Source organism: Cebidichthys violaceus, unplaced genomic scaffold (genome assembly GCF_023349555.1).
Source record: "Cebidichthys violaceus isolate CVI_PGR_0920_01 unplaced genomic scaffold, fCebVio1.0.p SCAF_8, whole genome shotgun sequence".
NCBI classification, from domain to species: Eukaryota; Metazoa; Chordata; class Actinopteri; order Perciformes; family Stichaeidae; genus Cebidichthys; species Cebidichthys violaceus.
In genome coordinates, this window is record NW_027176964.1 from 5,502,431 (window position 1) to 5,526,861 (window position 24,431).

The 24,431-nt window shown below is 41.9% G+C and overlaps 1 protein-coding gene across 5 annotated transcripts in view; it reads left to right on the top strand.

Moving 5' to 3' along the window:
* slc6a9 (solute carrier family 6 member 9) overlaps positions 1 to 24,431 on the top strand; it is a 74,724-nt gene that overhangs the window by 33,739 nt on the left and 16,554 nt on the right. For all 5 annotated transcript variants that reach the window (XM_068737883.1, XM_068737880.1, XM_068737881.1 and 2 more), the window contains 3 exons: positions 19,209 to 19,365; positions 21,167 to 21,298; positions 23,303 to 23,582. In XM_068737883.1, coding sequence (XP_068593984.1) covers positions 19,209 to 19,365; positions 21,167 to 21,298; positions 23,303 to 23,582 — 569 coding nt within the window. The remainder of the gene's footprint in view (positions 1 to 19,208; positions 19,366 to 21,166; positions 21,299 to 23,302; positions 23,583 to 24,431) is intronic.

Genomic DNA, 24,431 nt, shown 5'->3' on the forward strand with positions numbered 1-24,431 from the left:
TGCCGGCTTACGTTGTTAGCCAAGTCCTTGTCTCCTGTTTCCGATTGCTACTGTCGAGGCTGAGTCAGCTTGCTATGGTTCTGTAGGCAAAAACACACACACACACACACACACACACACACACACACAAGCATAGGCACAAAAGTTTTAGGTATACACACAACGCACTCGCCAGCAAAACAGCTGCTCAAATTGCTCACAAACAAAATTCAGGGATAGATTGTGGGTGGAAGGTTGAAGATATTTAGAGCTGCATGGTGTGTGTGTGTGTGTGTGTGTGTGTGTGTGTGTGTGTGTGTGTGTGTGTGTGTGCGCACATTCACAGCTGACAGTCCTCATGCTAATCCGCTGATTCTGGTCCAGGTACTTTTCTCCTTCAGATAAATTTGTCAGAAGGACGCATACTGGACAGTTTAAATTTGTTAACACACACACACACGCACACACACACACACCGTATTTCTTGCAAAAGCTCTGAGTGACAGGACTGTGTAGACACTACATAATTACAGGCAGTGGGTGCTTGTGCATATGTCTCCATAATTATGAAGCATGAATTCATGGGCGTTGTTGTGAGAAACCGACAGCAGGTTTTTCCCGGTGAACTTCACAGAATTGTCGTCAGCTCCTCCGTCTCTTATCAGGGTTTTGTTTGTGGACGTGATTTGTTTATCTTTAATGTCATAAATGAGACGAGATGCTGCAGCTAAACCCGATATGACTCCGTCTCTCACATCGGGGGACTCACTGTAGAGGGGGAAAAAAGTTCTCTCTGCTTGCCAGTCAGAATGGTTTTATACTTTTAAGGAGTACTTTAACATTCACACAGCAGAACAGGGGGGTTCACTAACATGCACGCATTGTACACTTTTGTTTGCAAGTGTTTGCATGGTCATTTTTTGTCTTTTAGAGAAAAAGAAAATACACACCTTTTTGTTAATTAAATCTTTCAATAGCTTTGTTTTGTAATGAAAACTTTATGTAAGCCCTGCCATTGGAAGAAAAGCATCACACATTCCACCAGGTAATCAGTTGATACAGATCTCAAAGGATATTGATAGTTATACCTTGTTAATCCTAATTGAACTATGTGGTATGAAAACTGAGAAATTATTTTAAAAAGAGGTATTTCAGTGTATTTTATTCAGATAAGAACTCCGCTTTCGGTTTTGAAACTGTTCTTTGAGTAAATAGTAGTCTTACGTAAATGAAGCGCTCTGTGTCTACTGGTGTAATGTCTGCCACAAACAGTTGTATTGTCTCCATTATTACCTGAGGTTTGCCTAACAGGAGGACCTCTTATCCACCGACAACACAAATTGCTTTGCACTAATCAGTCTTGTGTGCCAAGTACTTTTCTACTTAGGAAACGACGCATCTCAGCAGATTCGTCGGTTTGGAAATCTGTGTGATTCAATAAAAATTGTATGATTTAATGATCTAAGTAACTGTTGAAAAAAACCCCATCTGAAACCGTCTGATAATGCTGTTGTCGCACAGAGCTAAAAAGATATAACCATACCTAGAACGGTTTTAAAAGCTTAAGAGCTGTAAAATGAAGAAGTCATGTTTTTGCCAACGCTTCTGCACTGTGCCTTGATTATCAAAAATGAAAAGAAATGTCCCTTTAAGTTGCTGTGCAATTTTGCCACTTTTTTATTGGCAGCTTTTTGTAACAATTGTAAGTCTAGTTATTTTTACGGGAACAAGAATATTTTTTGTACATTTTTCATTAATCTCCCCAATAATAATAATGACAATAATAATCATAATCAAAATAATCAGAATAATAACTATAAGAATTATAACTATCACTCTATGTGATTGTATTCCTTGTTAAAATATTTTAAAAATAGTATTACTTAAGTTTTTTTTTTTAAGATTTTTAAAAATCACGAAATATCTCAAAAGTCAAAAAAAGCAAACAAAGGAATTCTATGAAAAACGCCCATCTCAGATCAAAGCCCTGGTCCTGGTCACTTCCTCTGTGATTACATGGGTCACATCGTTCTTCTCAGCGGTAGATCGACCTTGCGGTATTGGGACAATGGTCCGAGGTCGTGTGTGTGTGTTCAAGGCATGCTTCGCTAGTAATTGGAGTAATAAGGAGTTCAGATGGATCTGGTAATTGCTAAGTGAGTGCTGGTGATTGCCTTTGACATCCTTTTTACTGAGAGAAAGGATCAGATCAGATACCATTTCCATATCCAGACAAGTCATTGCTTTGACTTTGTGTGGTTTCATAATTTCATTATTTTACTATCGTATTGGAGTAAGTTGTATTCACAGTGACTGCACGTTTACATGCATTCATACATTATGATACCATTCGGCTGGATGGTAAACTACTTTTTTAGTCAATACTACTTGTCTGAAATAGTCATAACTCAAAGAAAACAAATGATGTTAACAGACTGACCCAGATTATTGCTTTCTAAATAAGCAGATTTTCTGGATCATAGGGTGCCTTACCAAGAAGCTTATGAGGCCTGTTGTGTTGAAAAGCACAAATTCCTCCGCTGTAGAGGCATTCATCCAGAGAGCTGTGGCACTCCCACACCTACCTTTTACTCTTTATGTGTCCTATAAGAAAGCATGTAGACATATTTAGCCAGTCAGCCCTGCAGGCTGTCACGGTTGCACTGTAGGTTTAGCAGGGTGATGTTCGCCTAAAATAACCCGTGGTAGTTTAAACATTCATTATTTTGGCAGGATTATTTAAAAAAAATACACGTCATCGGGAAACCTACTGAAATGGAATTGACTGAAACGTCCATGGATGTCATAAATAATGTGATGGTAGCAGCTAATATGCAGTTCAGTACATTACATCTAGCGTAGGAAGCCAGCAGGGGCCCACACACGAACACACACAAACACACACACCCACACACACACACACACACACACACCCACACACACACACACACACACACACACACCCACACACACACACACACACACACACACACACACACACACACACACTCTGCCCATCTGGGGGCAGGTGTTGCAGTTTATGGAGCGGAAGTGCAAAGTAGCAGTGTTTACTCACTGCACCGAGGCTCAGCAAGCAAGGGAACAGACACATGTGGAAAAGAGAGACAGGAATAGATATAGAGAGCACATGTGTGTTTGCGTTCATGTATTTGTGTGTGTGTGTGTGTGTGTGTGTGTGTGTGTGTGTGTGTGTGTGCGCGCGCCTTGTCCATCTCCCTGTGGTGGCTCTAACCTTCGGTCTCCCTCTGACTTCACTAAGTTAAGCTTGCGGGCTCACAGCTGCCTTGCAGAAGCACACGGTCGTACGACACAACACACAGCCAACTGACTGTATACGTGCATGGCTGGGCGCACGGACGGTTGCAGACATGACTGATAAGTAAGACGAATAACTGATGGATAATGGCTAATGGCTGGCGGGAGAGGTGGACGGATAGCTGACCAGCTGACTGGCTTGCTGAGAGGAGAGCTGGGTGTCTGATGGGAGGACCCCCCCCCCTGTATGCAGATATGGACGCAGATATGTTTGATAGGCTGAAAACGGAACACGCTATTTGTAGCATTAGTGTAACGTTAGCGGTTAGCGTTGTGAAGTTAGAGAAGCTGCTTATTCCTAAGGTGTTTAGGTTTATGGTAAATCCATCTGTTTGAATCATTGTAACTTGAGAAATTGTGTTTTTTCAGTCAGTATGATATGGCAGAAGGCTCGAAATACTACGATACCCATAAGGCCCTACCGCAGTTGCTATGGAGATGAAGCCTTCTAGAGGAGCAAATCCTGGCTGTAGTGCATTCAGAACTATTTGCTGCTGCAGTTGGGAACAAAACAACCTCCCATAGTTTACAGATCAATTGAAAACTGAACAAAAATCTGAGCGTGAACCAATTTTAGGTCCTTGTATGAATAGCTTGAAAGGGGAGACCCACACTTATGGACTTTCTCACAGAGAGTTAGATGAGAAGATCAATACCACTTGCATATCTCTCTGTCCAGTATAAGGCTACAGCCAAGAGTTGGTTAGCTTAGCTTAGAATGAAGAGTGGAAACGGGATAGAATTTAGCCTAGCTCCGTCCAAAACAAAAAACAGCCATCCCTAAAGCTTGCTAGATAAAACAATTTAAATGTCTGTCAAATAATTATGCATACTTGCTTTTGGTTAGGGGCTTTAAAGCATAAACCCATGAAATAATTGAAGTACTGACCATCCATTTGGCCTTGTTTATAATATTGAGATATTAGGATATTGCAGTGGGAATGAAAGAGTTTGTGTAAGTTCTCTTTTTGGCCAGTGGTGCTCTGAAGCCACTTCCTGATGAGAGTAGATGGCTGGTAATTAAATGATGATTCTAAATCTGTGTTTCCCAGCTTCCAGTTCTTCTGCGTATTCCTGCAAATGAAATCTATTCTTTGTGGTAATTATGTACATAGGCTTATGTCTTTGACTTTTTTTATTCAAAGAACCAGATATTTTCTAATTTAGCAGCTCATCTCTTATGCCGACGATTGAACGAGGAGTGTTTCATGTCACTGCTAGCCGTTGAAGTGCTCCAACTGCCAATTAACTAACATTGTTTATACAGATTCAGAAATTATCAGGATTTGTACTTCCAAAACAAAATATCTCCCCAGTAATACAGTACCGTGGTAGAATCTCGTCAACAGGAAAACAGTCGATCAATGTGTTGCTTCTTGTACATCTTGGGTAGACGTAAACTTCTTCTACTATCTAAAGAAAAAGAAGCTAAAGGAGTCAAGTGAAATAAGAAACTGTGGAGGCATTTCCTTCAGAATGTGCTTCTCACCGCGGGGGCACAAAAAAACCGAGAGCATTTCAACTGCTCGAGGCCAAAAGGAGTGGAGAGGCAGTCTTTGACTGGGGTTAAAGGAGTCACACCTTGAGGTGGCTCAACACTTGAGCCAAATTTTAAGATCCAAAATGTAAGTATATATACAAGAGGGGTGAAATAAAGGTCTCATACCTACATAAACTGGTTCTCATATAAAGGTCTCATACCTACATACACTGGTTAGTAGCCCAGCTAAAGTTACACTCCTCAGGCAAAAACACCCTATTGAAGAATGTTGGGGTCATGGCAAGGGTGAACTTCCCAAAGCCTTCGGTGACATCAGCCACACCAACACCATGGATGCCATTTGGAATGTTTTTCGGTACGGTTTGTGTCATTAGTTGTACTTAAGATATGTTTCGCTAAATAGACAATGTTAGATGTTACTAAGTGATTGACAAGCCATCGGTGCAGCTCTACTTCTTGGTCCTCTCATGTTTGACTGAGGGCGGTTCCCTATAGCTACTGGAGAAAACAAGTGGTATTACAAAGATAGGAAGGGGCGGGGCATAGCTGGTTAGCATGCTCATTTCAGTAGATATCTCCGCAACACAATACATAGACGTCTTTGACGTAACACCAACACCGCGACCTCATCACATTCCGTTGATAATGTTTAATCTAAAATTCTGGCTAAATCTTACACATTGCACCTTTTAAAGACTGTTCATTTTAGTACTAAATGTACCACGCGTGATGTACAGAGCAGAACCTCAATTTGACTTTTAAAAGAGGGGGTAGTTTAAGTAAAACTCTGAAACGAGGTGAGGAGGAAAGGCTGAACCAGGCTTTTTTTATCAGCTTTGTCATGGATTTGTAGGAAGCAAGCACCAGGGGGAGAAAAGAGCTGATGATGAGGCTTGTTGAGGCAGCATGCTCACCATGTTAACAGGGGAAAAGGAGGTGTGTGTGGGGGGGGTGGCATGTGTGCGTTTGCGTGTCTCTAGTTGGAGCAGCACACTCGCAGTACAGAGATGATATGCCTCAAGTGAAGAGGGTTGGAACAATGAAGAACACAAGGACAAACAAGTGAAATGGAGAAAGATGAGTGAAGCAGTCGGTAAATGTCAATGACTCGTCCATCCCTATATCACTGATTCAATTCTGTATTGCTTTGTGTCATTAGATAACTCTAAAATGTTCCCACAACAAAGCTATAAAATCAACTAGGACTGAAACTAACGGCTATTTTCATTTACGATCAATCGGCATCTGATTTTCTCAACTTATCAAATAATAATAATAATAACCTGGAGGTGTCATTTAAACAAAGAAAGTACACAGGATTTCCAAACTAGTGCTCTCGATTTGACAGCTTATTGTCTCGAATTTATCACCTTCACACCCTTCACACTGTCACTATGGATTTCTATGGATTAATATGAGATATGAGGAAATACTTGTGCTGTTAACATTGTGTTATCTTTGATATCCCGTAAACGTATTTTGTAGGATAAAACCGTTGATAATATTGTGCATGTCATCCAGTTCATAAAAACTTTTGCTGCTCCTGCAAGAGGGTTGGAAGCAAAATACAGTATATAACATGATATTAAATGGAGAACACAAATAGTTTTTTTTTTCATGCCATGACACCGCCCTCTATATATATATATATATATATATATATATATATATATATATATATATATATATATATATATATATATATATGTGAGGAATATATTTTATATACATATATTATTTTATATATATATAAAATATATTGGGGTTCCTATCAAATCAAAGAAATGCAAGCAATTCTTCACATTTCCACAGAAATTGCTTGATAAAAGACTTGAACGACGTCAAATTAATTGGATCATCAACATAATCGCTGGCTCATTTGTTTGTATAGATTAATCCAATAATCGACCGATCATATTAACTCCACAACAAAACAATTTCAATTTCTGCTCCACAGCTGATATCGTGGAAAGGTTGCAGCTTGAACCCAGTATTCACGCACCATTTTGCTCACACCACTGGCCTTATCGGATGCCAGTGCTGTGTCTATGCTCTTGCTCGTGCAGTGCACTGTGTGTGTGTGTGTGTCTACATGTTTGTGTGTGTGTGGGGGGTGAGAGGGATGCAGGTGAACAGCTTGCGAGGGCCAACAGTTCCGCAGGCCAGTCTCGCGCATCACTTGATAGCCATACACGATGAAGGCCTACGCACAAATGAACTTGTTAAGCAAATGAGTGAACAAGCGAAGGAGGGGGGGGGGGGGGGGGGGGGGGGGGGGGGCGCACGGCTGCAGCGGCTCCAGCTAGACCCGCCTACCTGTCTGTCCGTCACTGCCTCTCTCGTCCCTCTGTCTCTAACCCCCCCCCCCCCGTCTGTCACTCTGTCTTTCTCTCACATTGCTCTCAGTATGCGTCTCTATTTCAGTCCGTCTCTTCCCATCTCTCTCCCGTTCACTCGCGTCCATGTAATCCCACTGTCTTTATGAGATGAACGGCCTATTTCAGAATCGGATCGGCCGATTGTCTTGGCGATGCTTTTGACCGGGGCGCTGTCGTCCTGCGCTTGTAGACAATGGGACAGCGGAACGGACTGTCAGAGCAGATCGGCCCTCTGTGTAGAATTGAAGTGGTTGTCAAAATGATCATAGTAGACCCATTGTTTTGTTTTTTTACATTTAACTTGCATGTAGATGACGGGACCGAAAATCCAGTGACAATTGGGAAATCTGTGATTATCTTTCCCGAAATAACATCCCATCATCTGCCGCATGTATACACATATACTTACACACATACATGTCACTAGGATAATCTGTCACACACAAATAAACACATAAACATATCCACACCCGCAACCACACAAGGAAAGTCTCAATCCCCTGTTGATTTCCGACATCAAATGCATTGCCTGCCCTCTCCCCTCTCCCCTTTGCCCCAGCCACACCTTGCCTTCCTTTTGCCGTTCTTGCCCCTCCACTACTTTTTATCTCACAAAGATATCCACACAACTTAGCCCACGTCCTCGTCCCTCCCTCAGGGAAGGTATTTGAGGATTCCAGCCCAGCAGGGGTCGTTGTGCTATTTAAGTATCATGGAGATAGAGGAGTTGGTCAGTCACCATTCTATCGGGACTATTTGCTGTGATTCCGTCGAGTTCCTCACCATGGAACATTATGTCAAGGTAAGGAGCTGGGTTTCTACAGGTGGAGGTAGTGCGGTGATTGCAATGTCCCACGCATACCAGCTGTTTTAACCACAGACCAAATAAAACCCTGATATTCTTTTAAATCTGATGCATCAACTTCCTATTGTAGAGAACGGAGATCGATCTTTTTTTCTTGTAAATTCTTCAGGTGAAATCTAACAAAGGTAACATAGAGATTCTTTGCAACAATGGTATACAGTATGTTCATTTTATTTGACCGGCTAGATTTTCTTTTGCATTTGTGCTTCTGAATTGCAAACTGTCCATCTGAATGACTTGCAGATCTCCCTTTTTTGTATTTGCATACTGGATAAAACTACCAAGAAAAACTCAATGTGAGACTGAAAAGTTGGAAACAGAGTTAGCAAACATGATACTGCAGAGCGACAGAGAGAGAGAGAGAGTAGATGCTAAATTGCTGTGAATATAGCCTGCGTTTCTGCATCTCTGATCTCCATAACGTTGCGTGGGTATTTAAATCTCAGTGCGTTATGAGGGCAACCTGGTAGAGCTGTCCACTTGTGATCGGCGAGAACACATTCTAAAGGCCGGGCCTCAGCTGCAGAAGAGGGAAGAGGTGGCCGTCGGATACGTTGCCTTGGGTACAAACTTCAAAACATTGTCCCAGATGTTTGAAACAAGCTAAAGGCTCAGATGAAGTGTCGACACCTAAAGGCAAAAGTGTGAAAACTTGATTCTGATTGGTCAATTACATCGTTCTACGATCTGTTAATTCTTTATATGAATAAGAAACATGTTTTGAAGTGGAAAAATCATTTTTTAATCAATAAAACTATTACTAATTTAATATTTTGTGTTAATAATAATTAGGATAATGGACAGCGAGAGGGTCATTATTGCAAAATTCAAAAGTACAAGGATGAAGTATTGTGAAATACCTTAACACATTATAAAATGCTTTATAATGTGTTATAAAGCATCATGAAGATTTACGCATACTTGTGCCTTTACTGATACATTGATATAAGTAGATAATATAAGTATGTTTATAAAGCATTATAGACATGATTTATACTTGATTTATACTTGTTCTGAATGGCCGCACTCGATGGATGCACCCATCACCAACTGTGATGGAACGCGGTCTGGTCTGCACACACACACGAGTGCAGAGTTTAAAAGTGTTTTTAGTGTGAACCGGAGACGCCTGAGTCGCTGAGCGACATTCTCAACGTATGGAGTGATGTAACTTGTGAGTGACCCCTAGCTTCTGGGCGGCCTTCTATCCCACCCTTCATCCGACTGGGCTTGACTTTCTCTCCTCCTCGCTCCTCTCTCCTCCTCCTGACACCCCATCCATTGGTTTCAATTAATCAGCCGTGGAGGGGGATTTATTCAGTCCCTGCCCAATGGGATCCTTTGGTATGTGGCCCCAATGGTAGCAGGTTGAGAAGCCACGGTCTACACTGTCTTTAGGCCCATTACTCTCACCTCACAGCCCACTCATAAAGACAGCTTTGAGCGGCCTGTTTTTGGGGGGGGATCCGGTGGGCTTTTTGTCCCATAATAGCCGAGTGGATTCAGTCACTGCAGACAGACATGTTTACTAAACTCTGTGTAGGTGGAGCGAGGGAGATTACGTGTGCCACTTTGAATAACCGAGGCCTGGTTATTGGCTGGGGAAACAGTGTCGCGAGCAGCCTCATGTGAAAGGCTGATTTAAAGAGTTTTCCGATTGCATTTATCCACATGATTGTGATTTGAATATAAAAGAAGACCGAGCCAAAATGAGTGAAGGACATGGCTCTGACATGAATCACTGGGTGCTTCTTGTGTGAAGGAGACAGTTGTGTGTCCGGCCCAATTTGCACTGTTGGATAAAGTTGTTTTTCACATTCTGGTATCAAAGAGGGACGGTAGAATTTGCTTTTAAACCATTCCATTGTGTCTTGTTGTTGAGGGTTATTCTCTAAACCTCCGCTCTGTAAAACGCCCCTTGCACTCTCTTGAAAAGTATGTAAGAAATGTCATCTGAAGCTCAAAATACTGGACACGTTTAACTTTCTGACTACAGCTATTTTTGGTTTTCCTCTGTGCATTGACTTCACCTGATTCTAACATGTTTGAGACAGCTCTTCCTCTGCACACACTTTTTACTTTTTGCTGTTTATTGTCAAGAGGCCCTCTTGTCTGTTGCCAGAGCAGTACATAATATCAAACTGTGGTCTTTGTATTTATTTTTTTACCCCTGGCAGAGCTCTACATTGCACCTAAAATGCATTCTTAGTGAGTTGAGATCAGATTGCTGGAGCTGCATTTCTAAGCTGCTGGTGTGAATGCAAATGAGTCCCTGACGCTGTCTTAAAAATAAGATTGATTATGTCTCATCTAGACACAATCTGGACCAAGGCCACAGCCCCGTACGTACGCGCAATGATCCGACCCTTCCGTTTGAGTGTTTGGACAGATATCTTGTTCTCCTTCATCACATGACATTTTGCCAGTTCATATTGCCAAAATAAATGCACGTTCTTCCTTGTGACAACAGCTCATGGATGTCTGCTTGAAACCACAATACGTCTGTGCTGCAGGGCAGCACGATGCATAACACAGTCCATTTTGAGGGTACAGGTGCCCCTTTTCAACAATGACACGTTTGGATCAGCTGTGATGTTACCTCACCATCACACACACAAATTACAGCTACCTGAGCGGCAGTAGAGATGGGGATTAAGTTCAAAAGAGAGAGGGAGAATGTTTTATTTTCTTGAAACATAGCTGACATCTGTTTGTATTGGTGGTTATTACTACCATGGCAACAATGACCAAATTTACAGTTCCCTGTAAAGTCAAGGGCAAAATAAGAGCTAGTTAGCTGGCCTCTCATTTTTAGATTTTAGAAACTATCAACATTTATTTTGTGCCGCACCGGTTAGCTCACTGCCACCGCTCATCACTACACTAATACGGTGGTTACAACTGACGGTTCCCCCTCAGGAAGACACTGTTAGCTCTGTCGGCACTGTTAACGTTTGCACTGTTAGCACCGTTAGCTGATCTGTTAGCTGAGAGACGCCGGCTCAGCCGTTGCCATCTTGAGAGCCGTTGAGAGGCAATCGAAATGCGGCCAATCTTCTATTCAGTATGTTTAAGCTCATCACATTTTAGTCATTTTATTTTATTCTTAAGCTGTCATTGTCAGATGTGACTCATCAGCAGGTTCCACTTTTGAATGCAATTAAAATAATGAAAATTAGATTTTAAGTGTCACAGTAATGTAGTTCTACGTTTGAACTACAGAAACAAAAATAATTGTATTTCTTTTATAATATGCCCAATATGAATTATTTTGTCATTTTGATATTATGTATTGTATCTGGTGTACAGTGTTGTGGAAGTACTTGAAAAGTACTACTGGACCCCTTTGAACCCCTTCCTGACAGTCCTAGCTCAAACACTGATCGTCATTGCTAGAAGTCTCAGAAAAGTTCAACATTTTACTTTTTTTTCAATGATAACAGGGTAATTAATTGTGGATATTGGCTGAAACGGTATATATGTGGAACTTAATAAGGTATATATAAATATCAAATTCGTACCACAGTATAAAATTCTATATATTACATTGTTTTTCTGGCTGAAACAAAACATTTTTTCCATCCTCATAACCTTTACTTTACTCTTTTTGACATACACCTGCACCTGACAATTGGGTATCTACCCACAAGTGCATGTGCAATGATATCACTTTTTGTGCTTAAAAAAGCAAGTCAAACTCACTCTGAGGGAGATTTGCCTGTGTGCACAGAGACAACTCCCCCTGAGACAGGGAGAGAGCAGTGAGCTGTCAGTGAAATGCCATCGCTCCGCAGGAGATGTCGCTAAATACAATTCTTTCAGACAGGCAATTGACACGCACAGTCAGCAATTGCAGGATATTAACAAATCATATTATGTAGGCGAGATTTTCAGGCCTTCGCAGCGCTCTGCACTCTGTGTGCCTTCTGTACACTTTTCTGTATGAAAAGCTGCAACATACCTTTTTTTAAAGCTCAGTAGATAACTCAATGTAGTGTGTGAGAGGTGCAAATAATAAGGGGAACTTGCTAATATGTGCTTGAATATTGTACTGCGCTAATATGTCCTACTCTTAGCCTTCAAATGTATACTCCTTTCTTTCGATATAGTGTCCAAACCACATTTGCATTTTTTTGTTAAAGTTTAGGTTTTAGTTTAGGGTGCCTGCTAGCAGCAAGGCTGACTATAATCCAACAGGCTTAATATCTCCTTGGCATTCACAACCTATGTGCTTCATCGCCAAAATAATTTTATAATTTTTTTATTGCACAATTAGGACATGCACACTTTTACTTTTCACAGTTATAACTTTCATATCTTCAGAAATAACCCACATATTCTGTCAAAAAGTCCCCCAATTGGAATGAACGTAAGAAATGAAACATATTCATGCATTTTGAACTCTTACTTACTCATTCATACATTCACCTAGAAACTCCATTTAAACTTGTCCATGTCTTTCATGCACTCTGGTTAACAGAAAACTAAGGATGGAATTAGTTTTCCAAAATACAAGCCCCAGAATGTACTGTATCTTGATATACAACTCAGGATATTTTTTCAAAATAAAAGCACCATATAGTAACACACTTCAAAGAGGAAGCTCATGATGGGGCATGGTTGTTGTTGTTTTTTTACAAAATAAAGCATATATGAATTATGTAAGAGCGGGTATGTCAGAATGTATTTCAAAATGTTCTGGTTCTCGCCACACTCCAGTAGACGGTGTCTTTCACAGACATAACTTGACATTGTTTTGATTTGAAAGATTCATGCTGGTATCTGTCAAATTGCTCCGCCCGTGTGTAAACACACATGTGAAATTGTGTGCTCGTCCACCGTTGGTTTGAATGTGAGCGCAAGCTCTATGCAGTCTTTCCACATAGCTGAAGTGCTCTTTTTGGACTGTGAGAGGAGGGAGGATGAGTGGCAGCAGGGTCGAGAGGAAACTCAGCAGGAGAAAAGTGCATCTGGGATAAATCTGAATTCATGTTGCTGTGAGAGGAAAATCCATAACTTATATTGTACTCATCTGTAATTATATTTATCATTTAATTTGACAAAGTAAAGAGGTTGTGATACTTGACACAGATGCCCATCTTGAAACTGGTTTGAGTTTGCAATACTAGATGTCACAGTGTCTAGTGTTACTGTCTAGACGTTTGATAGAATGTTAATAGTAATGTCCAGAAGTACATTTTTACCTTTCTTATCCTTTCTTGCTTGCGTTCAGCAATGCTCTGTTTCCCATTCAGACATTTTCACACATGATGACAGCCACAACTACAGCCAATGCTTGTCCTCAGTGAGCATCTCTATCAAAGCAGTTAGAACTTAAGAGAACAGTTTTTAAAGGTAACTCAACAGTAGTTTCTGCAGGGTTATGCATTCAAGCCCCCCCCCCATCTACAAACATAAGAGCTTTTATTCCCTTCACATTACACCTGCAGGCCTTTGTAGAGCAACACGATTTTGGGTCAATTGCTCTGATCCCACCTTATGTCACTTCCAGTCTGAGCCTGCACACAACTGCATTTCTCTGTGCATTCCCATTTCAGGCTCTGAGCTGGTAGTCTTTTCCAGTCCAGCTCAGCACAGAGACGAGCTGGGGACTGTCATTTTGTCAGTGACTGTAGGTCTCAAACCTGTGAGACTACCATTACAGAATGGGGAATCGCTTGTCCACTGTTCTGCTGCCAGCAAGGGTGTAGTGTTTGTTGGAAATATACAATGTCGACCAGTACTCACGCGGACACACTACCAGCACTTCTACATTTTACTTTTTGGCTTACCGTGACATTTTCTTGCGCATCAGCAGAATAGGATTTTACAGCGCAAACAGTGTCCAGAAGAATTACATTTTCAGACACAGGCTGTGTAGGCCTGAAATCATTATTTAACTATATCAAGTTATGTCCCGAAGCTTTTTGGGCATTATCTATATAATAATGGTCCAAAATTAAAAAAAATGTATCGTTTTCAGTCAAAGACCTTCAAATATTCGAATTATTTGTTATTATTCACAATAGAGAATATTAATCGAATAATGATTGCTGATACCGGCCGGTACACACACCAAGATGTGAATAAGAGTAGTACTGGCACTTGTTGTTACCACTTCAAGCACTGATAGCACCGATATAATGAGAAACAGAAAAGTGTGCCCAAAGAATCTTCTTGGTTATTTGGTGTTTGAGCAGAGCAAACCACAGTTCCTATCTAATTATTTTGCTATGGACAGGAGGAACAATACAAACAGAATTAGTAACCTGGAAAGGACCGCAGGCAAGAGGCTGTTGAATGTTTTGGACCACATCTAATCCACACAACCTTTAATTAGAAGGTCAATATTTAGTGTTCTTTCAATCATTTGATATGCAGTTAAATCTGGGTGTTACCACATTAACCAGTTCTGCGCTGGCAGGCATCCTTCTGCATGAATGTGTCTGTGGTCGACTGTCAAAACAGGAAGCATTTCGACCGAAACACCAAGGGACCTGAAAACCCGACTAAATTGTCTTTTGGTTTTTGCCGTTTCACCAATCGATGCCAGAGGTGCCTCTAAGCGGTACCCGTAAATCACTTTGAAACCCAGATTACCAAATCCTCTCAACGCACAAATACAAAACAACAAATCAACAACAGCCGGGTTCTTTTGTTGATTCCATCATTGTCGGGCAAAGTGAGTGCTGTGACTCGAATGAGACCCTGGAAAGAGAAAAAAGTTAAATCGAAGGAGAGATGGGGGGGGGGGGGGGGGGGGGCAGCATGTGTGGTCTTATATAAAGCCCAGATGGTCCCAGAGAAGCATGTGACATAGAAATGGAGGGATATGGAGAGAGGGGAGAGGGGTGTCTGTCTGTCTGACTGACCTGGGGGCTCCTGGGAGCCAACACCACAGGCTACAGCACCTGGGCGGAGAGAGGCAGACATCGGGGTCAGTCAAGGGAGAGAGGGATGTCATGACAAACACAACTTTTGCCATAACAGCAGACCACGACCTACGGAGAGTGTGTGAACGTGTGGGTCGTACTCTTACCTGTAGCTGGATGGATCAACAGCGGTAACACAAGCAAATACAAGAGCTGCGCTGCATTCTTGTCCACCGAGGACGCTGTTGGCGGAGAAATTGTTCCGCACAGCTTTTGTTTTTTAAGGCTGTTTTTGATTTTGCACCTAATGTACAGTAAAACTTTTTTCTTTTTGGTGTATTTATTTAGGAAAGTATCTGGTTTATTGGTCATATTTTATGGTGGAAAATATTGATGTCTAGACCCGACTTAATCTCTCACAATACCGAGTCTGATAGCACCAATATAATGAGAAACAGAAAAGTGTGCCCAAAGAATCTATTTGGTTATTTGGTGTTTAAGCAGAGGAAATCACAGTTCCTGTCACAATGTCAATTCTTAGCAGTGAAGGTAGATAAATTACTTTATTAATCCCCGGAGGGAAATTAGATTTTCATTGCAGCCAGATACAATAAAACGACAACAGGTGTTTTGAACACAGCAAAAAATGTAACAAAAATAAATAAGCATGAATAACCAGAAAGACTGAATGGATAAGTTAGTTAGGTTGTAAATAAAAGTGCTAGTGTGGTAAGGTGATAAATAATTATAGAATAATAACAGAATGGTAATAGAGCAAAGTGCTCTGGTGCACCGGATGTGCAGAGGAACTGTCTCACATCACCAGCATTCTGTCCTCCAATGACACACCCAGTCTTCTTTAAAAGTCTGTTGGCGTCCTTTGCTTTGATGCATACAAGCAACCTGGAAAGGACACAGGGGTGTTTGTCTGTCTGACTTTTTTTGGTGTATTTATTTAGGAAAGTGTCTGGTTTATTGGTCATATTTTATGGTGGAAAATATTGATGTCTAGACCCGACTTAATCTCTCACGATACCGAGTCTGATACCTTGTTCTTGGTATGAGTAACAGCCCAGTACCTGGCATACAGTGATAAATGAACAGGGATCATTTCTCTGCTACCAAAACTGTCTGTAATGACTCAATGAATGTTTTATACATTTTACTGTATGTATTTTGACAGATTACTAAAGTCATCCATCGATTTTCAAAATAGTGGCCGCTCTAATGTCACTGGTCCCATCTGGTCATTACCTGATCAGCTTAAGTAGATCAGTGTCAGATCCACTGGATACTGTCTGCTCCAATCTGTTACAACAATTAGATGTAAGATCATCACCATGATAACAATATTATCAATATTATATCCAATAATATCCCTTTGAAAGGCTTTGAGCTGTGTTTTAAGGTGGAATTGTCTCGTTGTTGCCGTTATATGCTGGGCTTTGAATCCACGCACATGAACATTTCATGGTGCCTTTACTGGTGACTTGTAAATGTGCATCAATTAATGCGGTGAAACATATGCATCAGAGTATAGACCACCTCATCAGAGCTTTCCAACGGCCACAGATTTCTTACAATAATGCCAACGACAGCATAAAGGAAGGGGGTCAAGTCCTCCACATTCAATGTGGCCAAAATAGCAGAAGTTATAATTCATGATTATTTATAATTGTTCAATTATGAGGCTGAATAGATGCACGTTTTGATACTAATTATTGTGTCTGTATGAGGTACACTGCAACAACACAGGGCCTGGTTTTCAGAATACAAAAACAACCTCTACACATGCCCTCTACTTTTGAACTCACTCACTTTGCCACTGAATTCAAACTGTTAAACTGTGTGCCTGTCTCGAATTCGTCACTTTTAGAGAGTGTGCACCAAAGGTTCAGGGGTCATTGCCATTCCCCGCGTTTCCTCTCCTTTTCTGTTTGTCAGCGGCGTAGAGCCGAGCTCGGCTGTCAACCTGTGCGTTCACGCGTGCGTATAAGCCGCACACCTGGCCTTTGATAGAGTCAGACGTACAAGACATACGGCCGATGCATTGGGCGCAACGAGAACACACACAGCTGCACTGGGTCCCTGCGTGTCCCCGGCCGCTCCTTTTCCATTCCAAAGTCGACCCCGGACGAAGATGTCACAATGCGCGAACCCTGCTGCGATGGATGGGGTTTTTCTGCTCGCACACTGCTGTGACCGTGGCCTGAGCACCCCCCCCCCCCCCCCCCCCCCCCCGGCCAACAACACTTTGTGTTTGCTGATCTTCTTGTCCGTCCCACCAGCAGCCCCCACTCCAGCACAAATAAAAAAGTACTGTGTTTTTCCCTCTTTACATGCAAACACAGCCAGACTCAAAGACAAACTATGGAGCTTTGTTTGTTCTATGTGGTTGTTGCTGTTTTTGCTGTCCGATGTTCTTTCTCTCTGTCATTAGTCCACTACAGCACCGGGGGGTCAAATTTTGGAGGTTGTTGTGTATTTTTTTTATGTTGACACTTTTTGCTGAGGAACAAGATCTGGCTCTGAGTTGGAAGCGGTGCGTTCCTTCAGCAGTGATGTGAGTTTGTGTCTGAGCAACAAGCTATCCAACAGGAATTGGGTGTCCTGCGGCGATTTTACAGAATTAGAACAAAACATAATTGTCACTTTATTGTTTTTATACAAACTCCGCTGCTACATCTTGGTCACAAATAAAGCTGGGTTTGTTTTTTTGTTTGTTTTTTACAACAAAATGACTCGTTTGCTGCAAATATGGAGACCGTTATTATGACCAGCATTCACAGTTTTGTCTGGTTGTTCATTCATTGAGCCTCTGAAAATCAGGCTCTGCTCTACGCAGATAACATGGGCAGCATGAATGAGTGAATGAAGGTTTTATTATTGTGCTATGCACACAGCTGTGCCTAGCCCGCATAGACACCATCAGTTCATATAAGCCAGAACCAGAGTGCTGCGTCTACATTTTCAAAATCTGATCTCCAGTCCTTCATTGTTTACAACAAAATTATTAAACCACTCAATAAAATGTATTAAATAAATACTGGAAACATCTGAGTAAATACTAATTAAATAGTCTATCTTGCCTTCCTTGTAAAGCTTGCAAGCCAATTATTCAACCATCTGTATTACAGAATGTTTCAGGGATTTGTTGCAGCATTTCATGGAAGAGTAACTATTGAATCATCATAGTGTGTACGGTACAAAAGAAATTGGGACTTTTCACTTTAGCCTAATCACACAGGAGAATACCAGTTCTCAACTAATGATCGTTGGCTTCCAGATAAACAAGATGTATCGTGTGATTCAGGGCCAAACTTTTGATTTATATGCATATATTTCCTCAATTTTGGCTTTAACTGGATATTTTTAAACCGTTTTTCCTGTTATGCAGCATAACCACCTCTTCAAAAATCGAGGATAGAGCTCTTTCGCCCTTGGTCACATGAAAGATTAACTCCACGTAAATATCTTTTCTTTTGTTTTCTCCTCTGCCATTTTAATTTGGCGACGCCACGGTCGGATCATTTCACACAGAGTGGAAGCAAATATGTGAAATAACCAGGGTCATTACATCATTTTAGTTTGTTAATGACTGAACCAAGATCCGTCTTTACTCATCCCTACAAGTGAAAGAGTGTACCGAGATTAGCAGTGTCTATTTTTTTTATCCACTAGAGCACAAGTGACTTCACGTGCGCCCGCAAAAAAACCGACAGACAGACAGACAGACCCAGCTGAGGTTAGGAAGGAGGTCAGGAGAGAGGGACCATCTGATGCCAGCAGATGGAGTGATGGAGGGAGGGAGGAGAGGAGAAGAGAAGCTCGGAATCAGGACGACAAGACCAAATGCTTATCGGCTGTTCTTAAGGCGCAGATTTCACTTTGCATCCCGTCTGCTCCAGCGGGCCCACCTTATGCCAGACTTTGGGGGTAGAGGAGATAGTATGTTACAGAAATGATTCAATAAATGTGAGTGTGAGCGTGGCACACGGGTAATTCCACTCCGCGTGCGAATATGTTAATTATTCACCCTTGTTGCGTGATACAGATAAAAACACAACTTTGAATACAGCCAAATAGGGCAAACGAGGCCTTTCAGGATGCTCTTCTCTGACGCAGCATCCACTTCTGATTTGGTAAAATAGGTGTGTTTTATCATGCCCAGTGCAGTCACTGGACCCGCCGCTGAGGCTGTTATCTCAAAATCGCATTCGCTTCCCCTGCCACCCGAAGTCACCCTCTTGTCTCTCTCCTTGTCTTTGTTGTTGTAGAACGGAGCAGTTCCAGGAGAGCCAGTGAAGAAGGATGAAAACTCCCGGAGAGGGAACTGGGGCAACCAGATCGAGTTTGTCCTCACCAGTGTTGGCTATGCCGTGGGCCTGGGCAATGTCTGGAGGTTTCCCTACCTCTGCTACAGAAACGGAGGAGGTATGCACGTCAACGTAGAGCCCAGTTCATTTCTACCGAGTTATTAGTGGAGGACTTTATTTTTGCTGGCCAGCGAAACGCCGCATAAATGCAGCAGAGTGCAATATAAATGCACATTTACAAAAATCATACGGTACATAATACGTTCATAGAAGAAGTTCTTCAATTCACGACCACAGAATCAAATAATGTTTTGGTTGACTCCCAACAGCTCTAGAATGGTAGAATATATAGGATAGGAAATAGAGAAATAGAGCACAGCTACAGGGTTGCACCAGCTATTTGTAAAGTAAAGTTTGTGTGTAATATACTTGATTCATTACAACAACTGACTGAATTCAAACGAGTGATTTGTTAAATCAGGTCACTCCATTAAAGATCAAGGAATGTCTCAGCTAGAAAAAAAACGGTCGCTAGGAAAACATCTGTTCCGCTGTGAAAAAGCAATACACGATGTAAACTGGAGGTCACAGCGGCATTAGCAGCTGTAACTTTAAATATGACAATTTAAAGGGATAGTTTGTAAAGTATAATATAATCTTCCCAATTTACATCGCTAAACAGATCGGATGTATCAACCATATTCCGTATTAGCGCACTTACTTCAATCCAATGCATCCTTACAAGCATCAAACCTAGTTTTGTGTAACTACATGATTGTTAATTGGGGTGTGAATGCTGTCGAAATGCGTCTGAGTGCACAGAACGGATCCAGCTGCTTCTTGCTGCCTCCGCTGACATGCCGCTTTTCGCTCTGCAGCCTCGGCTTTCAACGCGTAAGAACATGATGAGAACAAACTTCATCGAACTCTTTCTGCCTTCAACTCAAATGCATCCTAAAAAACTGGACTAAAAATGTTTTCTAGATAGAAAATTTACCAGAAAAGTGTGGCGAAAGTCAGAGTTTGGTCAATGTCCCGTAACTCAGTGACCTTTCCCACTTCAGTTCATATGTTTATGCCACAAATGTTTGGATTAGTGTTATGCATGTGGAGGACCTAACACTCCCATACAAGCACGCGGGATATGTAGGTCGTACATTAGCTCACACAGAGCTGCAAATGGGGCGGAGCGAGCAGGAGAGCTGAGCTTTAACCGGCAACTCGACGACAACGATAAGGTTTTGGTATTGTACAGTATCAGCTGGTTACACCGACCCAGGTCGCATGCGGACGTTCATACGAAAGCACACACACACACACACACACACACACACACACACACACGCTCCCTATAGATGACTGTCTGGTTTCTGGTTCAGTCTGAACCACCAGAGAGTTGCTGCACCGTGGAACAGACTCAGCTGCACATGCAGTTACCTCTCTGCTCACCCAGGGGAGGTCGCTTTGACAGATGAGGTCTATGTTTTCTTTTTTTAAATGTTTTCTTTTCTTTTTTTTAAATGTTTTCTTTTTTTTGCGGATTACAAATGTCATTCAAGTTTTGTTTTTACATGCATTTGTTGTGTGTATATGACTTCATTACGATATATTTTGAACGTTTCCAATTGCACCAAAGTTTTTTGACGGTGTTCGTCTTGCCTACACGTACCTTGTAGTTAGAGGTAGAATCTTTTCATTCCTAGCCAGATATGTCAGCCAACACACAAAAACCAAACTGTCCTCACCTCAACGGTAATAATTACATATACACAAATTAGTTATCTTAGAATGTAATTTTCTGTCCTCTTGCATGGCTCACTGTGTGTCTTAATGCTGTTCATATGCAACTTCCTGTCCTCCCAGAGCAGGGAACATGACCATCACTGAGTGCCTGTCCTATTGGCTCCCCCCCCATCCAGGTGCCTTCATGTTGCCGTACTTCATTATGCTGGTGTTCTGCGGCATTCCTCTCTTCTTCCTCGAGCTGTCCTTTGGTCAGTTCGCCAGCCTGGGGTGTCTTGGAGTATGGAAGATCAGCCCTATGTTCAAAGGTTAGTGCCAATGTGTTTGTGGACTTGCATAAATCCCATAAATACATACATTTTTGGGGATAACATTTTTTCTACAAAATGACATCATGGAGCCTCTTATTTGAGGTCTTTGGTTCGTGTTAAGGTTAAGAGTTAGGAGTTAGGACGGTGAACATCTTCCCAACTAGATATCGCTTGTGTGTTGACAAACTTACAAATTATTGTGAAATGTAACATACAGTTGTGGTCAAAAGTTTACATACACTTGTAAAGAACATAATGTCATGGCTCTCTTGAGTTTCCAGTTATTTCTACAACTCTGATTTTTCTCTGATAGAGTGATTGGAACAGATACTTCTTTGTCACAAAAAACATTCATGAAGTTTGGTTCTTTCATGACTTTATTATGGGTTAACAGAAAAAGTGATCAAATCTGCTGGGTCAAAAATATACATACAGCAGTGCTAATATTTGGTTACATGTCCCTTGGCCATTTTCACTTCAATTACGCGCTTTTGGTAGCCATCCACAAGCTTCTGGCAAGCTTCTCGTTGAATCTTTGACCACTCCTCTTGACAGAATTGGTGCAGTTCAGTTAAATTTGATGGCTTTCTGACATGGACTTGTTTCTTCAGCATTGTCCACATGTTCTCAATGGGATTTTAAGTCAGGACTTTGGGAAGGCCATTCTAAAACCCTAATTCTAGCCTGATTTAGCCATTCCATTACCACTTTTGATGTGTGTTTGGGGTCATTGTCCTGTTGGAACACCCAACTGCGCCCAAGACCCAACCTTCGGGCTGATGATTTTAGGTTATCTTGAAGAATTTGAAGGTAATCCTCCTTCTTCATTATCCCATTTACTCTCTGTAAAGCACCAGTTCCATTGGCAGCAAAACAGCCCCACAGCATAATACTACCACCACCGTGCTTGACGGTAGGCATGGTGTTCTTGGGGTTAAAGGCCTCACCTTTTCTCCTCCAAACATATTGCTGGGCATTGTGGCCAAACAGCTCGATTTTTGTTTCGTCTGACCACAGAACTTTCCTCCAGAAGGTCTTATCTTTGTCCATGTGATCAGCAGCAAACTTCAGTCGAGCCTTAAGGTGCCGCTTTTGGAGCAAGGGCTTCCTTCTTGCACGGCAGCCTCTCAGTCCATGGAGATGCAAAACACGCTTGACTGTGGACACTGACACCTGTGTTCCAGCAGCTTCTAATTCTTGGCAGATCTGCTTTTTGGTGGTTCTCGGTTGACTCTTCACCCTCCTGACCAATTTTCTCTCAGCAGCAGGTGATAGCTTGCGTTTTCTTCCTGATCGTGGCAGTGACAAAACAGTGCCATGCACTTTATACTTACAAACACTTGTTTGCACTGTTGCTCTTGGGACCTGCAGCTGCTTTGAAATGGCTCCAAGTGACTTTCCTGACTTGTTCAAGTCAATGATTGGCTTTTTCAGATCCATGCTGAGCTCCTTTGACTTTCCCATTGTAGCGTTTGTGGGCGTTTGTATCCAATGAGCCCTATTTAAATGGCCTCAGAGAAGTCACCAGTTGTAGTCACTCATAATCACTCACAAGAAGTTAAGAGGCCATGCTATGAAGCTCATTTCATTGACACAACTTTCTAAGTCACCAAAATTGCTAATTCATGTTGCTGTATGTATATTTTTGACCCAGCAGATTTTGTCACTTTTTCTGTTAACCCATAATAAAGTCATGAAAGAACCAAACTTCATGAATGTTTTTTGTGACAAAGAAGTATCTGTTCCAATCACTCTATCAGAGAAAAATCAGAGTTGTAGAAATAACTGGAAACTCAAGAGAGCCATGACATTATGTTCTTTACAAGTGTATGTAAACTTTTGACCACAACTGTATATGTTGACCAAAAGGCTCAGAGTTCAACTTAGTCTAGCTTAGCACTTATATCCTGAGGATGCAGCATGACCCATCATGTAGAAGCCAATCATTTGCCTCAAATTCAAGTTCTGCTGTTCTCCTGTCCTGTCCCCTTCTCCCTCCAGGCGTGGGCTATGGCATGATGGTGGTGTCCACCTACATCGGGATCTACTACAACGTGGTCATCTGCATTGCCTTCTACTACTTCTTCATGTCCATGACTAACTTGCTGCCGTGGACCTACTGCAACAACCCCTGGAACACACCGGACTGCAGCGGGGTGGTGGGCCCCGGCGGCTATAAGCTCAACGCTAGCTTCGCTAACGCTACCACGAGCCTGGTGGCCGGGGTGGCCGAGGTGGTCAACCGCACCAAGAGGACCAGCCCCAGTGAGGAGTACTGGAAGTAAGTCTCTGAAGTACATCAACAATATGTAATTCATTAATAATTGATCACCGAACCCAAGATGCAGGAATATAGTGAAACAAGTATCCTCGTCATAGTTTTAACTGAGCAAGGATAAGTATGGTACCGTGCTTTTTTTTGGCCACGTTATGCAAGTAACCTCTTTGGACCCAGTTTTGCAGCGCTATCGTACTTGACACAGAGGTCAAAATGTCTTGTCCCTGTGAGATAAGCTTGCCACAAACATTTGCAGAAAGAAATCAAATATTTGGACTAGATTTGACTGGCAGCGTTCTGAGTAGTGTGGGACGGCGTCATAGTGAGGGACACGCAGGAGGGCGTCCAGTTTTACGATGGTCTGTCTTTGGGACAGCTCTGTTTTAATGATGCAGTACCTCATCAATCAGCGTTAAGTGCAAGGTCATGTGTGGAAAGTCAACGAGGGTGTTTCCTAGTGCACCTGCAATTCAAGCTCGTATAGAGTCGGTGCAGCTGTGTGGAAAAGGTTTTGGCGAAGTGAAATATACATCAGTGAGAGGTGGTGATCGATTATGTTACAATACATTACACATCTGGATGAGAGAGAGAGTGACAGAGAGAGTGACAGAGAGAGTGACAGGAATGAGACTTGAATCGCCTCAGATTTGAAACTGTCTCAGGTTGTGAGTACAGAGCAACGGTTTAATGTACCAGAAGTACAGATGTTTTGTTGTTGTTTTTTTTACAGCAGCCTGGTGTTGGTCGCACATGACTTTATCAACGTCCCAAGCAGCGTATCATCATGTGCAATCCATCCTGTTGCTTTCAGCTTTGCCTACAAATTTAATACAGGTGTTTTATTCAGTATTA